Raw genomic sequence first — 18515 nt, 5'->3', positions numbered from 1 at the left:
TTCACGCATGTGACTTTCCTTTTATATTTGTATCGGACTCTTCCATGACAACTGTACAGACAGTTAGTTAAAGATTAGACAGAGTATCAGCACTGTACTCAAAAGGACCATCCTACTTGAGAGATAGAGAGAGACCTACCCCCCCAGACCTGAGCCACGAGTCTAGTTGGATAGACCCATTACAACGGTTCAGCCATACAAGACCTGGGTCCTTTGGTGTCCAGTGTTGTAGTGGGTCCCTCATCCCTGTCACTTCACATTACTGGCCTCAATGCTTCCAGCCTTGATGCAGAAGTATTGGCTCTAGTAATGGCCACCATTTTATCTCATCTGTCATATCCCGGAATCCTGACCCTGTACTCTCCCACCTCATCACACCTTCCTAACAACCTCATCATCCCCTACACCATAACTCCCCACCTCCCAAGTCACCTTCCTTCCCAACTGTCTCAGCTCCGGCCTGGTTTGCAGCACACTTTACCTTGGCCACTCCCATCCCAGAAGCTTGGTCCTGAGTTGGAACATTCAGAGACTCTGGATTTGCTCCGACCTCATGATGGATCTCCGACATCCCATGACATACTGTCAGGGACTGCATGTCAGTTCACAACGAAGAGGGTGTTCCTGAGAATCCTAGTCATTGTTAACACTGAGGTGCCACCCTCAGTGGAGATAGGGGTTATATACATGGGTACCGCTACCCACTAGAGTGTGGCTACAATGAGATAAGAAATAACCGGTAGAATGATGACATGAAAAGATAGATATTCATTTGGATAATCGTAAGCGAGGTGTGGGAAAGGGGTGACATGTGGATGGAAGATAGAAGCGGGACACTAAGCAAGAGCTAAGCGAAATTACCTGCATTCTTCAGATCACTCCAGATCGTCTTATGGCAACTCCCTTCCGGCATAGGGAGTCAGGGTAGCTGGTTAGGCTGTGCCCTGACACATACCTCTAAACCATTCCCCCTCCCATTTCATTTATTGGAGTCACCCAACATCCTTTGGATATGTAACTCCACCTTCGGTGCTACCTGCATCCTCTGGTGACCCCACTCACGTCATCACAAATTAGTCACCTTCCATTTATAGTATGACTGTTGTCTTCTTTCCATTCAGTCAGCTAACCTCCTCTTACCCATTTCTCGTTCCCATTCATCCTCCAGCCTTCTACTCCGCCCTCCTCGACCCGACACCCCGGTTCCCCGTTAAGGATATCATTCAGCACCTTTCAGTGTTTGTCAGTATCACTCGGACTTTGACTAAAGTCCTTCTCTTCCTCCTTCTATATATACCTGTAGATTAGAACTCTTTGTACCTCGGTTCTAATCTCGACTAAAAGTTACCCCCAAGCCCCTCTATGAGTGAATCCTGACCCCCCTCCTACAAGATACCTCTGACACATGAAATAAATGGACTAACTGAGATGTAACAGAGGCACAGTGCTCCCTCCAAGTCACTGAGGCCACATCCTTCTTAGAGCCTCTTGTACCACCCAGCAGACTTGGGCTTCCTGGAGAAGCTTCAATCCACTACCGGAGCTCTTGGAACCCCTCTAGTTGAGCCCCACCTGCATTCGGACTCATGCCCTCTTTCGGGGTTTTTGACATCATCAAACTTCAGATAATGTTGTAATATTCTCAGACCACCTACACTCTGTTCAGCTGATCCAAGATCTCCATTCAGGCACTCTCCCTCCAAATTTCTGGTCTTATAAACCGGTGTTGGGGGGGGGGAACGAAGGAAGGTCAGTTGGGAGGTTCAAACGAGACCACCACCAAGCTGTTCCCTGGTTCTTTAGTTAGGATGGGGAAGTGTACTACTTAAATTCATTGTAATTATAGTACCAATCCGAGTGTTTTGGCTAATATTATTTTATGGGTTAGTCTAAAGTTTCTGAGAATTGACTTACAGGTGAACAAAGCCCTGTGGAGCTGTTCCTCTATTGTAATTTCTCAATTTGTCTGGGTGTAATTCTGTGTAGGATCGTTTAATTTGGATTTTAACTTGAATTAAATCTTCTACTTGGTGAATTTTCAAAGATTCTACTCAGTTAATGGGTTTAGATTGTGTCTGAAGTGTCCCTTGACCTTGTCTTATTTTTGTGTTATTTTTATTGCTTGTTTTAACAGTAGCAAAATAACTGTTTTGTGTTTACACTTTGAAATCTGGAGTGTTAACCAGCTCTCCTGTTGAAATATTTACTTAATATTCCTCTCCCTATTTGCTGCCTTTTACTACAGTGGCAATCTTATCTGTATATCACTTTTTTGCACTGGAGTGATAACCAGAAATGCTTGAGAAAAATAATAATCTATTTTCTTACTTCTCTGAGGGGGGCAAAAAGTCGCAGAAAGGGTCTCCCTTTTATACTCCTTGGGTTGCCTTCCTTTTTCATGCTCTACCTCGTATTTACAGGATTTATTTACAGTGTATTTTCCTCAAACTGAATAAAAATGAAATTTTCACGCTATAGTTCTACTGCAGTCAGACTGCACCTAGAATCCTTATTGTCCTTCCTTGCCTAAGCTATTTTAATGGTTTAATTAGAACTTGACTGTGCTGCATTTGTCGCAGTGTCAAATTCCTCTTATTTACCATTTAGTTTGCTATGACTCAGTCATTCTGAACTCAAACTTCACATTACTGCATGTACGGCTGTGCTGAGACCTTCAGCTGATTTATTCTATTTTTATCTGGTGACATTTAGTTGAAATGAGACTTGAAATGATAAATGAGTGGATTATTCAGGTTTAGAACTGAAAGAAAAAGTTGCTAGTAGTCAAGAATTGATCAAATGAATGTGTTATAGCTCTCTGCTTCATTAGTACTGTATATCGTTCCCTAAAATTCCTGCCATGGTCCATCATAGTTTAGTGGATTTCATGGATTTTGTCCATCTCCCCTGATTGCCCTTTGTATTATTGCATCCCAGTCCTTCATATGTATTGCCCGTTGTTATAATAGGTCGTCCTCAAGATATCATATTTTTATGTATTTTATTTGGGGCTTGGGACCTCTAGAAGCTGTCTTCCTGCACGTATTCAGATTACTAGCTTCATGTCTTTGTATCTCATTCATTTCTGAATGGTTTTTCACGTTCTCGGCATCATAAATTTCCATTTATTCCCACCTTTCCAATGGTACTAAAGTTGTACTCTATTTCTTGGTATTTGTCGAGTTAGCAAAAGTTCGCACACACATTCAGTAATCACATGTGTTGTTCTCATACTCATTTGTATGCGGGTGCCATTTCTGTTTAATTGTTCGGAATTTATTGTATGCGCAGGTGTTTGTATCCTCAATATGGGCTTCCATGATTTATTTCAGATTTTTCCCTCATGATCTAAGGTGGTTTTGTACTTTCCGTGCTTTGTTTTGAGCGGGGTCTTCCTTATTTGGACAGAAATTGGTCTTCACCATCTGCTGAAGTGCGGATCTTGGTTCCGACCTCACATGTCTTTAAGCATGATGTGGATTTCTATATTCCTGTCATTGGTGTAACTTCGCAACAGCTGGACCGTTTGGGCTGAAACTTTGCATAACTATAGTTTCCGATTTATCATAATTTCCGTGTAAATTTCGTTGTGTGTTTTAAATATGGATCCTATGTGAACGTCGTCTTTTCCCTGAGCCATGTCTTTGATGTCACTCATCCCGTTAATGAATATCTCATTGATGCGTGAACCTTTTATTATGAAAATTTGGGTGGATTAAGAATAGATCCCTTCCCTTCTAATGGGCCGTCAAGCTCGTCTTGGTCGTTACTGCTTGTTCTTCATGCTTTCCTTTTAAACGTTGTCCTCGTTTTCTGAGAGTTTTGGTCATATCTCTGTCATCTATTGGTAGTTTTCCCTGAAATTACATTCATTGGGTCCGTTTGGGGACATCTACATTCCCTATTATAAACACGACTTTTAATTTTTCATTGGTTCCTAAGGAATCCTTGTTCAGTGGTACTTCCAGCCTCGGCTATGTGTGTGGGTGTTGTCATATCCATCCCCAGCCATCGACTTCCGGTCCCTCCGATCCCTCCGGTCTAACTCCGCTCCTTCCTCACTAACCTCGGAGCTCCCGTATTCCGCAACCCTCTCGGTACCCCTTGATGGTCACCACCCCCTCATTTCAATTTATTACCTATGCCTCCCTAAGTATGGAGCCCCAAAGACTTCCGGACAGCTCCGACATCCGCTAGCGCACTCCTGCCTCCACTGGGCAATACACTCACCTGCCCTGCAGAGCCCACCTTCGGGCCTATCCCTCCTTTCTGTTTCTGGGTTATCGCCTGCCTTTCCGCTAACCCCGCGACCTGACTTGTCGGTAATATTCAGTCGGCTAATGTTTAACCCTGTTAGCTCCGCTCCGTTCGGCTCCACCAATTGCGGACCCGTCTTCGCTGTAACCATATATATCCAACTTGTACATAGGTTACACTCCAGTAATAAAATCAACTAGAGTTACCCCCCCTTCGGTTCTGATTGCCAGTCAGTAAGTTAGGGCACGGACGTTGTAACGGGTCTATCGCCTAGACTCGAGACAGAGAGAAGGGGGAGGGTGGTAGTGTGCGCGGGTGTGGTTCGTTGGGCCGGGTTTTGGTCCATGGGTGCTACTGAGTCTGCAAAAACCTCAAACAAACACTCACCTACGTCTCTCTTGGACGTCAAGGCTGAGTATTATGATGTGAGGGGTCTTAGACGTGAGCAACTAGCTCAGAGGGGGCGTTAGGGTCGTGGATGGTGTCTTTGCCACTTGGATGCAACTTCTGCTTGTCCCTTCACGGGTCTATTCAATACTAACTTGTTATGTACAAGCTGTTATCTAGTTTATATATGTTGGAAATGAAATGAATGGACTGGGGGAATGTAAACGGGCCGTTAGGCAACCGTAAATGATGAATATCCAATTGGGAACAAAGAAACAATAAAAGAAATATGAGTGAATGGGGAAAATGTGACAACGGGTCCGAAATGGGAATTGTGAAGATTAACTCCGCAACAGTTCGCCACAGCACCCTCCTATCCTCCCGTCAGCAACCTCCTCGTCTCCAGCTTTCCAACGAGCCCTTATTCATCCCATTTGGTGCAGTGGTTCTTGAGATGTGGAGAGGGGGTGAAATTGGCGGCATGGTTGGGCGTGGGAATTTTGCTTGGGGTTGTCGGGAATGATGGGGAAAATAGGGAAAAATAAGGAATGAGTTTGTGGAGTGTTGGATAGTGATAGAATGAACATCGGGAGCGTCAGAGGGTATGTGGTATATGTTGGTGGCCAAATTCCGCAGAATCCGACTTTTTGCGGTACACGGAGTTGTCCCCACAACAACGTGTCACTAGGCACAGCGCTCTTGGCAGAAGTCGCTGAGGCTGAAGCCCTCCACTATGGAGACTCTCCCTTGTCTCGAATCTGGTCTCTGACAGGTGTGTGAAAGTAGTTTCCATGGAGGTTCTCTGGTTGGTTTTATAGTCAAATCTTGCTCGATTGTCCTAGTTCCTTCTTCAATATTCGCTATAAATTCTCCCAAGCATTCCATCTTGTTGGTGCTAAGCTTGAAGTATTTTTATTAATTTTCTTTCTTCCAATTTATTGTATGTAGTCGTAATAATTCGTAAAAACTCGTTAAAATTCAGGTTCCTTTATTTTCTGATATCTACTTGTTGTATGGGGTTTTTTGTGGTTTATCTGACATATTTCCATAATGAGTTTTCATTGGGTGACCATTATTTCTCCTACAGCGTGCTTGTGGGATCATTGGCTAGAACAGGTGTTGAGTAATCTGGATGTCATTGTTCATCATGTGAAGGCTCACTCTGCCAATGCGGATGTTGCATCAAGGCTAAATACAGCAGCTGATCAATTGGTGTCAAGGCATACCCCACCTGACCCCATGCCACATCCCACACTGCCCTGCCCTACTCCACTCCCCCTTCTATCACTCCCTGTTCCTTCTTTCCTGTTCCTTCTTCCTCTCTATCTCTGTTCTACAGTCGACTCTATGTATCACTACACACCTAATGCCACTCCCCCAATCGCTGCACCTGCCATGCACATTTCCACCCACACAGCGGCACACTTCCAGGATCTCCCACAGAGACACCCAGAGAGGTGCAGCTGTGTGTGGAGATGACGTGACTCCCTCCATGTGACCTTAACCACATATATATAATAGTGCCTGGGGTGGGAACAGAAGAAGCAGCCTTCTTCTCAATTTCCCACTTCTGTCATATCCATACAATCCCGACCTCCGCTCCGGGCTCCTGGAACTCCGAACTCCGACTTCCGGAGCCCTACTTCCCTTCCGTCACTCTCCTTGCCGACTCCCAAGAGGTTATCCCACCTCCGGCTCGGACACCACCTTTGGTCCGACTCCGGACCATTCCGGGTCTGACCCCAACCTCAACACCTTCCAGATGAGTACGCAAAACCTATGCTCCCGACTCCGGACCTCCACTCCGGAATCCCGTTTGCGTCTCCGTCTCCGGAACCTCCGGTCTTAGCTCCGACCTCGGACTTTGACCCCACCTCCGCTTATACCCATTGTATTGGTTAGCTCATTCCATTTAATTACCTTTGCCAATATTCCGGAGTTTAACTTCCGAGTTCGGACTTTCCGGACTTACCTCGGACCTTGCAACTATTGCATTGTCCTATTCAATCCCGCTACTCTCCTTCATTCCTATTTGGGCTGCTGCTTCCTTTCTATTCAGTCAGCTAGCCATTCCCCACTCCCAACCTCCTTCCTTCCTCCTTGGGCCTTGGCCCTTCATTCCTCCTTTGGGAAACACCATTGAGTCAAACCCTTGACCCTCGGTGTTGTTCCTCTTTCCATCTCCCTTTGTCTCCTTTCGTCCTACCCTTGTTCCTTTTGATTCCGGACCCCTCCTTATATACAATGTACCTAGTAACTTGTAACCTCAGTCCGAAATCGACATGAATTCCCCCAAGAGACTTTCCCTCTGCTAGATCCGAAATTAGGGACCCCTAGGACAACCAGCAATGGCACAGCGCTCCGCCTGAGTCGCTGAGGCCGAGGTCCTTCCATGCTAAGTCTCCGATTCCATTCCGGAGTCGTCTGAATCCGCACATTCTAACAACTTCAGACCAAGTGGTTGGGGATGCTCACCCCACAACAGGACCGCCACTATGCATAGCTGACACTTGTCCCATCAAGTCCCTTGTGCTGGGACTTTGCCACTTTCCAAGCTGTCCCTGACAGCAGAAGAAGGCTTTAACCTCATTTCCCCTGCCTCCCCTATCTCTCCTGCTATGGTGACTGAAGAGCAGTACGATGATGTCAGGGGATGACTCCCAGGTCCCCATGACCCTCCCCTATGGCCCAAAGCCTCAGGTCTGGCCAGCCCTATCCAGGGCACAATCTACTGTGGGTAAGGAGATGTATAGATAAAGGCAATGTAGAATACACTTGCCTACTGTGGGTAAGGAGATGAGAAGGAAGCTAACTTCTCATCTTCCCACAGTGGCCACAATATCAGCAAAACTTCCGGGGATACCCAGAAGTCACATGAAGGGGTAGGAACTGGGCCCGGAGCATGTGGTGTGCAGAGCGTGCACGCATGCGGGAAGCGCAGCAGGTGGAAGCGGGTCCAGACACGGGTCCAGGTCCGGGCTAGTCAGGGTGTGTGCCCTGACAGATGAGCTGCTGTCCCAATTCCAAGAGCTGCAGGCCATCATGGAGAGCCAAGCCCAGAACCAACCCCCAGCTGCACCCACACCGGTGCCAGCACTGTAGGAGTGCATAACAGGTGTGCTCAATTTCATGGAACCTTATGCAGCAAATACGTCAAAATTGGGCTCCTGCCCTTGACATTATTAGGAACAAGGAATTATAGGGGGAGTAATAAGAAAGAAGAAAGAGGGTTTCGTACGAACCGGAAGAGCCTTTCTGCAAAGGAATTGGTTGAGATTTGGTGGAGAAATTCAACCTGAGATGTCCTCATGTGCAAAGTCCATGCACTTGACCATGACCATGGGAACAAGGTCAAAAGTTGATGGAAGAGGACAATCTTGGAGTCATTAAATCCAGAAAAACTCAGTGTTGAATTTCACCCTAATCGGTTCAGTGGTTGTGGAGATATTCTGATTATCAGGCATGATGGGAGTCATGGGATGATATGAACTATGCAGATGCTCACATGCAAGCTAGTCTCAGTAAAATTCCGAGAGAATATGTGTTATAAAAATGAGGCCTAATTGGCCCATTTCTATAGCGTTCAGGTGCAGGAGGGAGCCATGACGTTGAGAAGATGTTACAGTTAATGTAACAGGTGTTGTAACAGTTGAGTTTACAGTAACATGAACATGGGGTTTTTGGGTAGTAATAGTTGGTTAGGTTCTTATTATATACATGTCACGTGATATTGTACTGCATAGAGCCCATAAGAGGCTAAAAATGGGAAACTCCCATTTCCATAACAATATGGGCTAGTTAAATGATATAAATGCTAAAGAAGTCATTGGAGGAGTCTTGGAATTATTTGGTCCAAGTTTCCCTGTGCACAGATAATCAAGATATGTATTTGTCAGGGCACACCTGCCTGACCCACCTCCACCTCACCTGGTACCTCCTTTTCCTCCCCCTTGTCAAAGACACAGCAAGGAGGGGCAGTGTCCCTGGACAAGGAGGCTGGAGGTAGAGAATGGGCAGGAGGACCATGGCCTCAGCGACTCAGAGAGGAGTGCTGTGCCTATGTTCGGTAACGCTTAAGAGTTTGGTCCTTAACTTCAGAACGAGGGGCATGAACTCTGGGGGATAGTCTTGTTGATTTTGCACTGAGGTGCCATCAACTACAGTACAGGACTTATATACATAATAGAAGACAAATGAGAACACCCAAGAGAGACTTAGGGAGTTTGGTGTCTGGCACTAGGTCTATTGTGTGGTCCCAGGGCTTCCACAGGGGTAGCTGGTTGAAGGCCTCCTTTGAGAATATGTCTCAGAAGTCCTGGTACCGTTGTTCTGGGACTAGCATCTCAAATGGCACAGGCTCCACCTCTAGTTCATGGGCTTCCTGGGCCATCCACTGAGATGGTGTTGTGGTTGCTCTCAGTTTGTGTCCCTACCCTGGAGGGATGATAGAGGCATAAATCCTGTCCCCAGGTTCCACTGCAGGGTCTGGGTCAGCATGTCCTTGCATTGCAAGTGGGAGCAGAGAGCAAAACTCTGAAGATGGTAGGAAAGCACTCTCACTCACTCCCCAAAGGATTAGGGAAAAAGTAGGTGCTAGGGGTGTCATGATTGACAGGTCCATGAAATCAACTAGGGGGAGAACTCAAGGTAACACTATGTAATCTTCAATTTCTTGTTGTGGTGGATTTCCCTAAGGGCCTCTGTTGCCCTTACCAGTCGAGTGGCTGCCCACAACACACTAAGTACACAGACTTCAAAAATGGAGGGAGAGGGGGGAATTGTCTATTCCGTTTCAATTGCTATGTACATATACCCATACAGCAAACATACAACTTGTGAAAAGAGTCTGAAATATATGGGTTTGGCTGAGCTAAGCCTCCACCAACAACAGCGGTAAGGTTTGGCTGCCGTTGGCTTAGAATAAAATTCCAATCAACAAAAGAAAATGAAAAGAAAAACACAAACTTCCTCATATCACTCCAAACACTGCATCAAAACTCCATCCCTTTATTCCATTCTGTCATAGCCATCACCCTCCACTCCCTCCGCTCCTTCCAGATCACCTCCGCTCCTTCATCACTAATCTTGGAGCCTCCAGATTCCACAACCACCTCTGACTCCCCTGATGGTCACCACCCCCTCAATCCAATATATTACCTACGCCTCGCTAAGTATGGAGCCCCAAAGGCCTCCAGACAGCTCTGATGTCTGCTAGTGCACTCCCACCTCTGCTGGGCAATTTAGTTGCTTGCCCTGCAAGCCTACCTTCGGGCTGATCCCTCCTTTCCATTTCTGGGTTATAGCCATCAATCCACTAAACCCGTAACCCAACTCATTGGTAATATTCAGTCAGCTAACATGTGACCCCATTAGCTCGGCTCCACTTGGTCCCATCATTCATGGGCCTGCCCCCCATGTAACTATATATACATACTGTACTAACATGACCAACAACCTGTCACACATCACACGAAGGTCTTGGATTGAATTAAAAATCAACAAAATTGAATTGATTTATGGCTCCGGTAACTCCTGGAGGCTGTGGGAAGAGGTTGTTGGTCGTGCCAGTACAGTGACTTGTAGATAGGTTACACCCTAGTGATAAAATCAACTAGAGTTATCCCCCTTCTAGTTCTCGTTGCCAGCTAAGTAAATTTGGGCACAGACATGTAACTAGGCACAGCACTCTTGGTCTAAGTCGCTGAGGCCGAAGCCCTCCACCATGGGGACGTCTCCCTCATCCTGCATCCAGTCTCTGACACATTCGACTCTCCTCATCCATAGCTTTCTAATGATACCAATTGTGTGAAATTTGGTGGAGATTTGACTGAGAATGGGAATTCTCAGGCATGGAATACTCTCAGGGATGCATCCAGGGTTGAAGGGGCCCAGATGTATTGCCCAGTGCTGAGGCCTTCACAGGGTGCAGAATGGGCATGCGTACTGATGGGCCCGACATGGGACAATGGTCCCTGGCCACTTAGAGTGAAGTGGGAATGTTGAGAAGAAGGTTACTTCTTCGGTTCCCACTCCAGGTGTGTTTATATACATGCAGCTTGGGTCACATGAGGTCTGCCACATCACCCCACATACAGCTGCAGTCACCTGGGTGTCCCCATGGGGGATCCCAAGGGCATATGCTGCACACATGCATACTGTCATATCCGTACATACCTGATCCCGAACCGACTCCTGGACCCCCATCTTCACCACCTCCAGAGTCCTACCCTACCACCATCCATTCCAATATTCACCTTCGGACCTGACACCACACCTCCCCTCACCCCTCATGCCACCTCCACCCTTCTGTCCTTCTCCTACCTTATCCTCATCCGCTCCGATACTCACCTCAGACCGAACACCACTCCTCTCACCACCCTCCTCCTCACACTCCTCCTCTTCCTCCTCATGACACCTCCACCCTTCCATCACTCTCCTACCCTTCTCCCGTCTGCTCTGATACTCACCTTCAGACCTGACAACTTCCCTCTCCTCCACTCCTCTCCCTGTTCCTCTCTCTCCTCTCTCCTTCCTCTGACCCTCTCCTGCCAACCCTCCAGCAAGTTACGACCTTCCGCCACTGTCCTGTACCCTGTACTTGAACACCGCTTGTACCTTCGCTCCAAGATTCCATCATAGTTCCGACCTCGGACTTTGACTCCACCTCAGCTTAAGTCCATTGCATTGGTGACCTCATACTACGTAAACACCATTGCCAATATTCCTCGGATGTTCATCCCCACCTCTGTAACCTCCATAAGCTCCATAACCCCCAAGCTCCACGGATCATACTTGGCACTTTTGCCGCTTGTAATGTATCTTTCATGTTTTCCCCTCATCCCTATTTGGACTGCTGCTTCTTCCCATTCTAGCCAGTTAGTCATCATCCCCACTTCACCTCATCCTCCTGCCTCTCTGGGCTTTGCCCTCCCTACCTCCTTTCGGATGTACCACAGGTTCTGCCCTATGACCTTTGGTACCGCTCTGCTTCTGTCATCCCTTTGTTCCCGTTTGGACCCCCTTTGTTTCCCTTGTGCTTTCACCCTCCCCATTATATACTGGTGCTTGTACATACTCATTTTGGACCTTCAGTCTTAAATCGACCTGAAATGCCCCCTAGAGACTTTGTCAGGGCAACCACACCTGACCATACAACCCCAGAACCACCTTCCCTGACCTCCCCCCACTTCCCTGATCCTCCCATCTTTACACATCTCTCCCAACTACAGCCCACATGCGAACCTGTGGGAAAAATCATGTGGGTCAAGGTGAGCAACTCGCCTTAACCCATGTGACACCTTTTCCGCATTGCAGGAACATGCTCGGCTTCTACCCATAGTCACGTTGTTGTGGGGACAAGTCCGTGCAGGTCAAACCAACACTTATCACACATTTCACCCCCTACTGCAGCAGGGACTAGGATTGGTGAGTCGTGGTAATAGTAGGAGTTGTAGAGACTGTGGAGATGGTTCTGACGAGTCCAAGATCGTCGGATTTGGTGGAGTGGTTGAGGAGATATAACTTGTTCTTTATTTTCCTTACTATTTTCATTCATTCACACATGTGACTTTCCTTTTATATTTGTATCGGACTCTTCCATGACAACTGTACAGACAGTTAGTTAGAGGTTAGACAGAGTATCAGCACCGTACTCGCAGGACCCACATCTACCTGAGAGATAGAGAGAGACCCACCCCCCCCTACACCTGAGCCACGAGTCTAGATTGATAGACCCGTTACAACGTTACGAACTGTACAGTACATTTCCCTTTTATAGCAGCCAAGCAGGGAATAGGGAAACTTACCCTTCTTAACTCAATCCCTGCTTAGGCAAGTTGTAGCTACCTTCCATAATACATGACAACTCAATCCCCGCTTAGTGAGTTTGAGGAGCTTGGGATAGGATCCAGCACCTGGCTGCCTGGGACACTGCAAGTGTCCAGCTCTGAGGTAGGGCTGCCCCTGGACAGAGGCCGGGCCCCACAGATTCACCTATTGGCATTGATTTGCTGCTGACAGAGCCCTGGGATTTGTCAGTCGTGACAGGACACTTCTGTCAGGGCAATAGCCCCAAACCCCGAGCCATATGTAATTAAGATACATATGGTCATGTGGGTAAGTGGTAACCTCCAGGTAACTGCTTACACACTACCGTAAAATACACACCATTGTATCACTTACAGCTCTGTGTGCTGAGCTACCCACTGAGACCTCACACTTTTTTAAGTGTATGAGGTGTGTTTTACAACACAACCCACAAAAATCTGACTCGGTAGTGCCAATGGTGCCTAAACATGCCTGCAAGGGCAAGGTCGCGTCTGCAGCAATGTTAAAAAGGAACGAGCAGTTCATTAAGAAACCGCAATCTCCCATCATGGGAGATTCAAATCAACAGCCATTGTCAGACAACAACAAGGATCAACACGATCCGGTAAAAGCAACCACCTCAGGGCTGGCCCCTGAAGGTTTTAGAAACTTACGTGGAGTAAGTGCAGGTGTTAGAGATGGGCAGAAACGGACGACTCCGGAGTGGAATCGGAGACTTAGCGTGGAGGGACCTTGGCCTCAGCGACTCAAGTGGAGCGCTGTGCCATTGCTGTTTGTCCATTTGGTCCTTAATTTCACAGTAGGTGAGCAGGAAGTCTCTTGGGGGCATTTCAGGTCGATTTCGGACTGAAACCAGATGAGTATGTACAAGCGCCGATATATATAAGGAAGGGGCAAAAGCACAAGGAGAAACAAAGGGTGACCGAATCGGAACGAAGACGTCCGAACGGGAACAAAGGGTTAGAGGGAGCGGAGCGGTACCGAAGGTCATAGGGCAAGACCTGTGATACATCCGAAAGGAGGTAGAGTGGGCGAGGCCCAGAGGGGCAGGAGGATGAGGGGAAGTGGGGGTGATGACTAACTGGCTAGAATAGAAGGAAGCAGTAGTCCAAATAGGGATGAGGGGGAATTGCGAGAAATACATTACAAACGGCGAGAGTGCTGGAGGCGGTCCGCGAAGCTCGGGGGTTGCGGAGCTTACGGAGCTTACAGAGGCGGGGTTGGAAGTCCGAGGAATATTGGCAATGGTGTTTACGTAGTATGAGGTCACCAATGCAATGGACTAAGACCGAGGTGGAGTCAAAGTCCGAGGTATGGACTATGACGGAGGCTTGGAGTAAGGTACGAACGGTGTCCGAGTGTGAAGTACGGAACAGCGGTAGATGGTCGTAACTTGGCGGAAGGGTGGCGGAGGAGTGACGGAGGAAGGAGAGAGGGGACAGGTAAGGAAGAGTAGTCAGGTCCGAAGGTGGATATCAGAACGGACGGAGAAAGCGTAGGGGATGACGGGAGGGTGGAGGTGTGGTGAGGGGGGAGTGGAGTTGTAGGAAGGGTGGCGAGTAGGGCGATGTTCGGTCCGAGATGAGTATCGGAACGGACGGAGAAGGGGTCGGAGAGGTAAGAGGAGGGGTGTGTTGCCAAGACCGAAGGTGAGTATCGGAAAGGCAGCGGTAGGTTATGACTCCGGAGGTGAAGAGGGTGGAGGTCCGGAAGTCGGGTTGGGGTCCGGTATGCACGGATATGACAGCAGGGCCCAATACCCCTAGAACTCTATGACATACCAATCTAACCCAAGCTGGGGAAGATCCCTCACCTCCTCAGGAGGTGATTGACTTGCACGATAAACATGTAAGCACCGAACAATCAGCCCAAAAAGCTGATCAGATAGAGTTGCAGGAAACTCCAGGGCCCAACTATCCCCTGGAGTCCTCCCCCATGTCCCCAAGTCAAGCCCCAAAGGCAGACAAAGGGAAACAAAGGGAAGAGCCTCTGCGTCGGCTATCTGAAAAACTACTGGACTTGTTCCAGGTTCCGTCCGAATGGAGGACGGAAAACGAAGACCAACTTCTTCTCAGGCTTCCAGCCTGAGAAGGCACAAAAAAACGCCCTGAGAGCAAGATCTCCCACAGTGTGGAAGCTCCAAAAGAACTTCTGCTGTTTACACTACCCCACACCATGCCAGACAAGGCAAGGTTGCCAACCTGGGAGGAGGTCTCTGAGATAATGAAGAGGAGGCGAACCGAAATGAGGGAGTTCACTGAGGAAGCCTTATGGAAAAGAAGGAAAAACCAGCGAACAGACCCCTCTATGAAAGGGAAGCACTCTCTGCAACAGCCTTGCCTAAACAAAGTGAGCATGGAGTGTTCACTCCAAGAACCCCTTCTGGAACCCCCAGAAGCGGCAATGTCAACTGGGGAGAGTCACTGCTCGCCCAACCAAACTTCCTCCTGGAAAACCAGGAATTGTGCATAATAAACGCAATAAACTCGATCCAAAAAAAGATTGAGGAAATGAACCACAATAGCATGGCTCATCTAGAGATAATGTTAGAATCGGGCGGACTCGGACGACTCCGGAATGGAATCGGAGACTTAGCGTGGAAGGACCTTGGCCTCAGCGACTCAGGCGGAGCGCTGTGCCATTGCTGGTTGTCCTAATTTCGGATCTAGCAGAGGGAAAGTCTCTTGGGGGGAATTCATGTCGATTTCGGACTGAGGTTACAAGTTACTATGTACATTGTATATAAGGAGGGGTCCGGAATCAAAAGGAGTGAGGGTAGGATGAAAGGAGACAAAGGGAGATGAAAAGAGGAACAACACCGAGGGTCAAGGGTTTGACTCAATGGTGTTTCTCAAAGGAGGAATGAAGGGCCAAGGCCCAAGGAGGAAGGAAGGAGGTTGGGAGTGGGGAATGGCTAGCTGACTGAATAGAAAGGAAGCAGCAGCCCAAATAGGAATGAGGGAGAATAGCGGAATTGAATAGGACAATGCAATAGTTGCAAGGTCCAAGGTAAGTCCGGAAAGTCCAAACTCGGAAGTTAAACTCCGGAATATTGGCAAAGGTAATTAAATGGAATGAGCTAACCAATACAATGGGTATAAGCGGAGGTGGGGTCAAAGTCCGAGGTCGGAGCTAAGACCGGAGGTTCCGGAGACGGAGACGCACAGGATTCCGGAGTGGAGGTCCGGAGTTGGGAGCATAGGTTTTGCGTACTCGTCTGGAAGGTGTTGAGGTTGGGGTCGGACCTGGAATGTTCCGGAGTCGGACCGAAGGTGGTGTCCGAGCCGGAGGTGGGATAACCTCTTGGGAGTTGGCAAGGAGAAGGTGACAGAAGGGAAGTAGGGCTCCGGAAGTCGGAGTTCGGAGTTCCGGGAGCCCGGAGCGGAGGTCGGAATTGTATGGATATGACAGATAACTCTAGAAAGAATGGCCAACGCAATCGACGCATTGACTGAAAAAATCAGCAAGCAGACAGACTTGCTGAAGGAGATAAACTTCTCACAAAATAGTGAGGAAACAAAAAAAAAATACCCCTGGGCCACGGGCCAGGACAAAAACAGAACTTGTGAAAAATTCACGAAAAGAACCACCAGTGAAAGCACACTGGAGTATCACCAGCAACTCAACAGAGATGCTAAGGAGATGCTTCTCCCAAGGATAGGAGAAGACAATGCCGAAAGAAGGCATCATTCAGAAATTAGGAGGAGAATCGGCACATACCAAAGGTTTGGCCAAATGTCCACCTTCGATGAACCTCTTGAACAGAGAGGTAACACAACTACACTCTCTCAAAACAATGAGAGAATCCAAATACAACTTCAGGCAAATTTGCCTGAAACCAAAGAAATGCTGCAAGGAAGATTCCCCCCAGCGAAAACCCCCCCAAAGGAGAGATCTCCATTGGATAGCGACCCCGTGAAGGCAGGGGAGCAAGAGGAGTACCTGGAGAAATGGTATGAAAAGGCCATAAGAATGGCTGAAGAATACTCACTCCCTACCCAGAGGGAGTGAAGCCTGAAGCTCTAAAAAATGGGCTGGCTTTTCCTGACAAGAAATTGTCAGGGGAGAACAACATGGAATCGTTCTGGCAGTGATTCACAGAACTACTGGGATTCCTCGCCTTGCAAGGATACCAAGGTCCCCAATTCGATGAAGTCCATCTGGACTGCTTGATTTGCGGATTAGGGGGACCCGCATTCGACCTCAGAATAAGACTCCGAGATGAAACTCTCCTCAGAGGAGACGAGGGCATGTTCCTCGAAGTTCTCAACATATTGATGAGAACCTTCATTAAAGCCTCTGCTGCATTGAACGTGACAAAGAAGTACTGCAACGTTAAATACGAAGCAGAAAAAGGCCTAAAACAGTTCTACTTAGAACTGTCTAAAGCAGCGTCCCAGATGGTGACACTGCCAGCCCAGGCATCCTTCAATGCCAGGTTCCTAAACTACATTCCCCTCGAATGGAAGAGGGAAATGATCGCTCATGACAGAATCAGAGTGGACTTCTCCTCAAATGAGGAGATTGTCATATCCATACAATCCCGACCTCCACTCCAGGCTCCCGGAACTCCGAACTCCGACTTCCAGAGCCCTACTTCCCTTCCGTCACCTTCTCCTTGCCGACTCCCAAGAGGTTATCCCACCTCCAGCTCCGACACCACCTTTGGTCCGACTCTGGGACATTTCAAGTCCGACCTCAACCTCGACACCTCCCAGACGAGTATGCAAAACCTATGCTCCCGACTCCGGACCCCTGCTCCGGAATCCCATTTGTGTCTCCATCTCCGGAACCCCCGGTCTTAGCTCCGACCTCGGACTTTGACCCCACCTCCACTTATACCCATTGTATTGGTTAGCTCATTCCATTTAATTATGTTTGCCAATATTCCGGAGTTTAACTTCCGAGTTCGGACTTTCCGGACTTATGTCGGACCTTGCAACTATTGCATTGCTCCTGTCATATCCATCCCTGGCCAATGACTTCTGGTACCTCCGATCCCTCCGGTCTACCTCCGCTCCTTCTCCACTAACCTCGGAGCTTCTGTATTCCGCAATCCCCTTGGTACCCCTCGATGGTCACCACCCCCTCCTTTCAATTTATTACCTATGCCTCCCTATGTACGGAGCCCCAAAGACTTCCGGACAGCTCCTATGTCTGCTAGCGCACTCCCACCTCCGTTGGGCAATACACTCGCCTGCCCTGCAGAGCCTGCCTTCGGGCCTATCCCTCCTTTCCATTTCTGGGTTAACGCCTGCCTTTCCGTTAACCCTGCAACCCGACTCGTCGGTAATATTCAGTCGGCTAATGTTTAACCCCATTAGCTCTGCTCCATTCAGCTCCGCCATTTGCGGACCCGTCTTCGCTGTAACCATATATATATCCAACTTGTACATAGGTTACACTTCAGTAATAAAATTGACTAGAGTTTACCCCCTTTCAGTTCTGGTTGCCAGTTAGTAAGTTAGGGCACGGACGTGTTACTTGGCACAGCGCTCTTGGCATAAGTCGCTGAGGCCTTGGCCCTCTGCCATGGAGACTTTCCTTCATCTCGACCTGGTCTCTGACAGCTCCATTCAATTCCGCTATACTCTCTCATTCCTATTTGGGCTGCTGCTTCCTTTCTATTCAGTCAGCTGGCCATTCCCCACTCCCATCCTCCTTCCTTCCTCCTTTGAGAAACACCATTGAGTCAAACCCTTGACCCTCGGTGTTGACCCTCCTTTCAGCTCCCTTTGTCTCCTTTTGGAGTACCCTCGCTCCTTTTGATTCCGGACCCCTCCTTACATACAATGTACATAGTAACTTGTAACCTCAGTTCAAAATCGACCTGAATTCCCCCCAAGAGACTTTCCCTCTGCTAGATCCGAAATTAGGGACCCCTAGGACAACCAGCAATGGCACAGCGCTCCGCCTGAGTCACTGAGGCCAAGGTCCTTCCATGCTAAGTCTCTGGTTCCATTCCGGAGTCGTCCGAATCCGCTTGTTCTAACAGTAGAAGTAAAGGCTGATCCACCTTTTACAGCTACCCCGAGGGTTTTTCT

General features: G+C 48.2%; 1 protein-coding gene across 1 annotated transcript; it reads left to right on the top strand.

Moving 5' to 3' along the window:
• Positions 1-4601: 4601 nt before the first annotated feature.
• EI90DRAFT_3120429 (uncharacterized protein) lies at positions 4602-6546 on the top strand (the record flags this gene model as incomplete). The annotated part of the gene is made up of 2 exons (XM_039063312.1): positions 4602-4698; positions 6407-6546. The coding sequence occupies 2 exons, from the start codon at positions 4602-4604 to the stop codon at positions 6544-6546; spliced, it is 237 nt and encodes a 78-aa protein (XP_038918593.1).
• Between the last annotated feature and the right edge of the window lie 11969 nt (positions 6547-18515).

The sequence above is a fragment of the Cantharellus anzutake genome, assembly GCF_015039405.1.
Source record: "Cantharellus anzutake strain C23 chromosome Unknown EI90scaffold_13, whole genome shotgun sequence".
Taxonomy (NCBI): Eukaryota; Fungi; Basidiomycota; class Agaricomycetes; order Cantharellales; family Hydnaceae; genus Cantharellus; species Cantharellus anzutake.
Note: the sequence above shows the minus strand (reverse complement) of the source record. Positions and strands in the feature narration are given on the sequence as shown.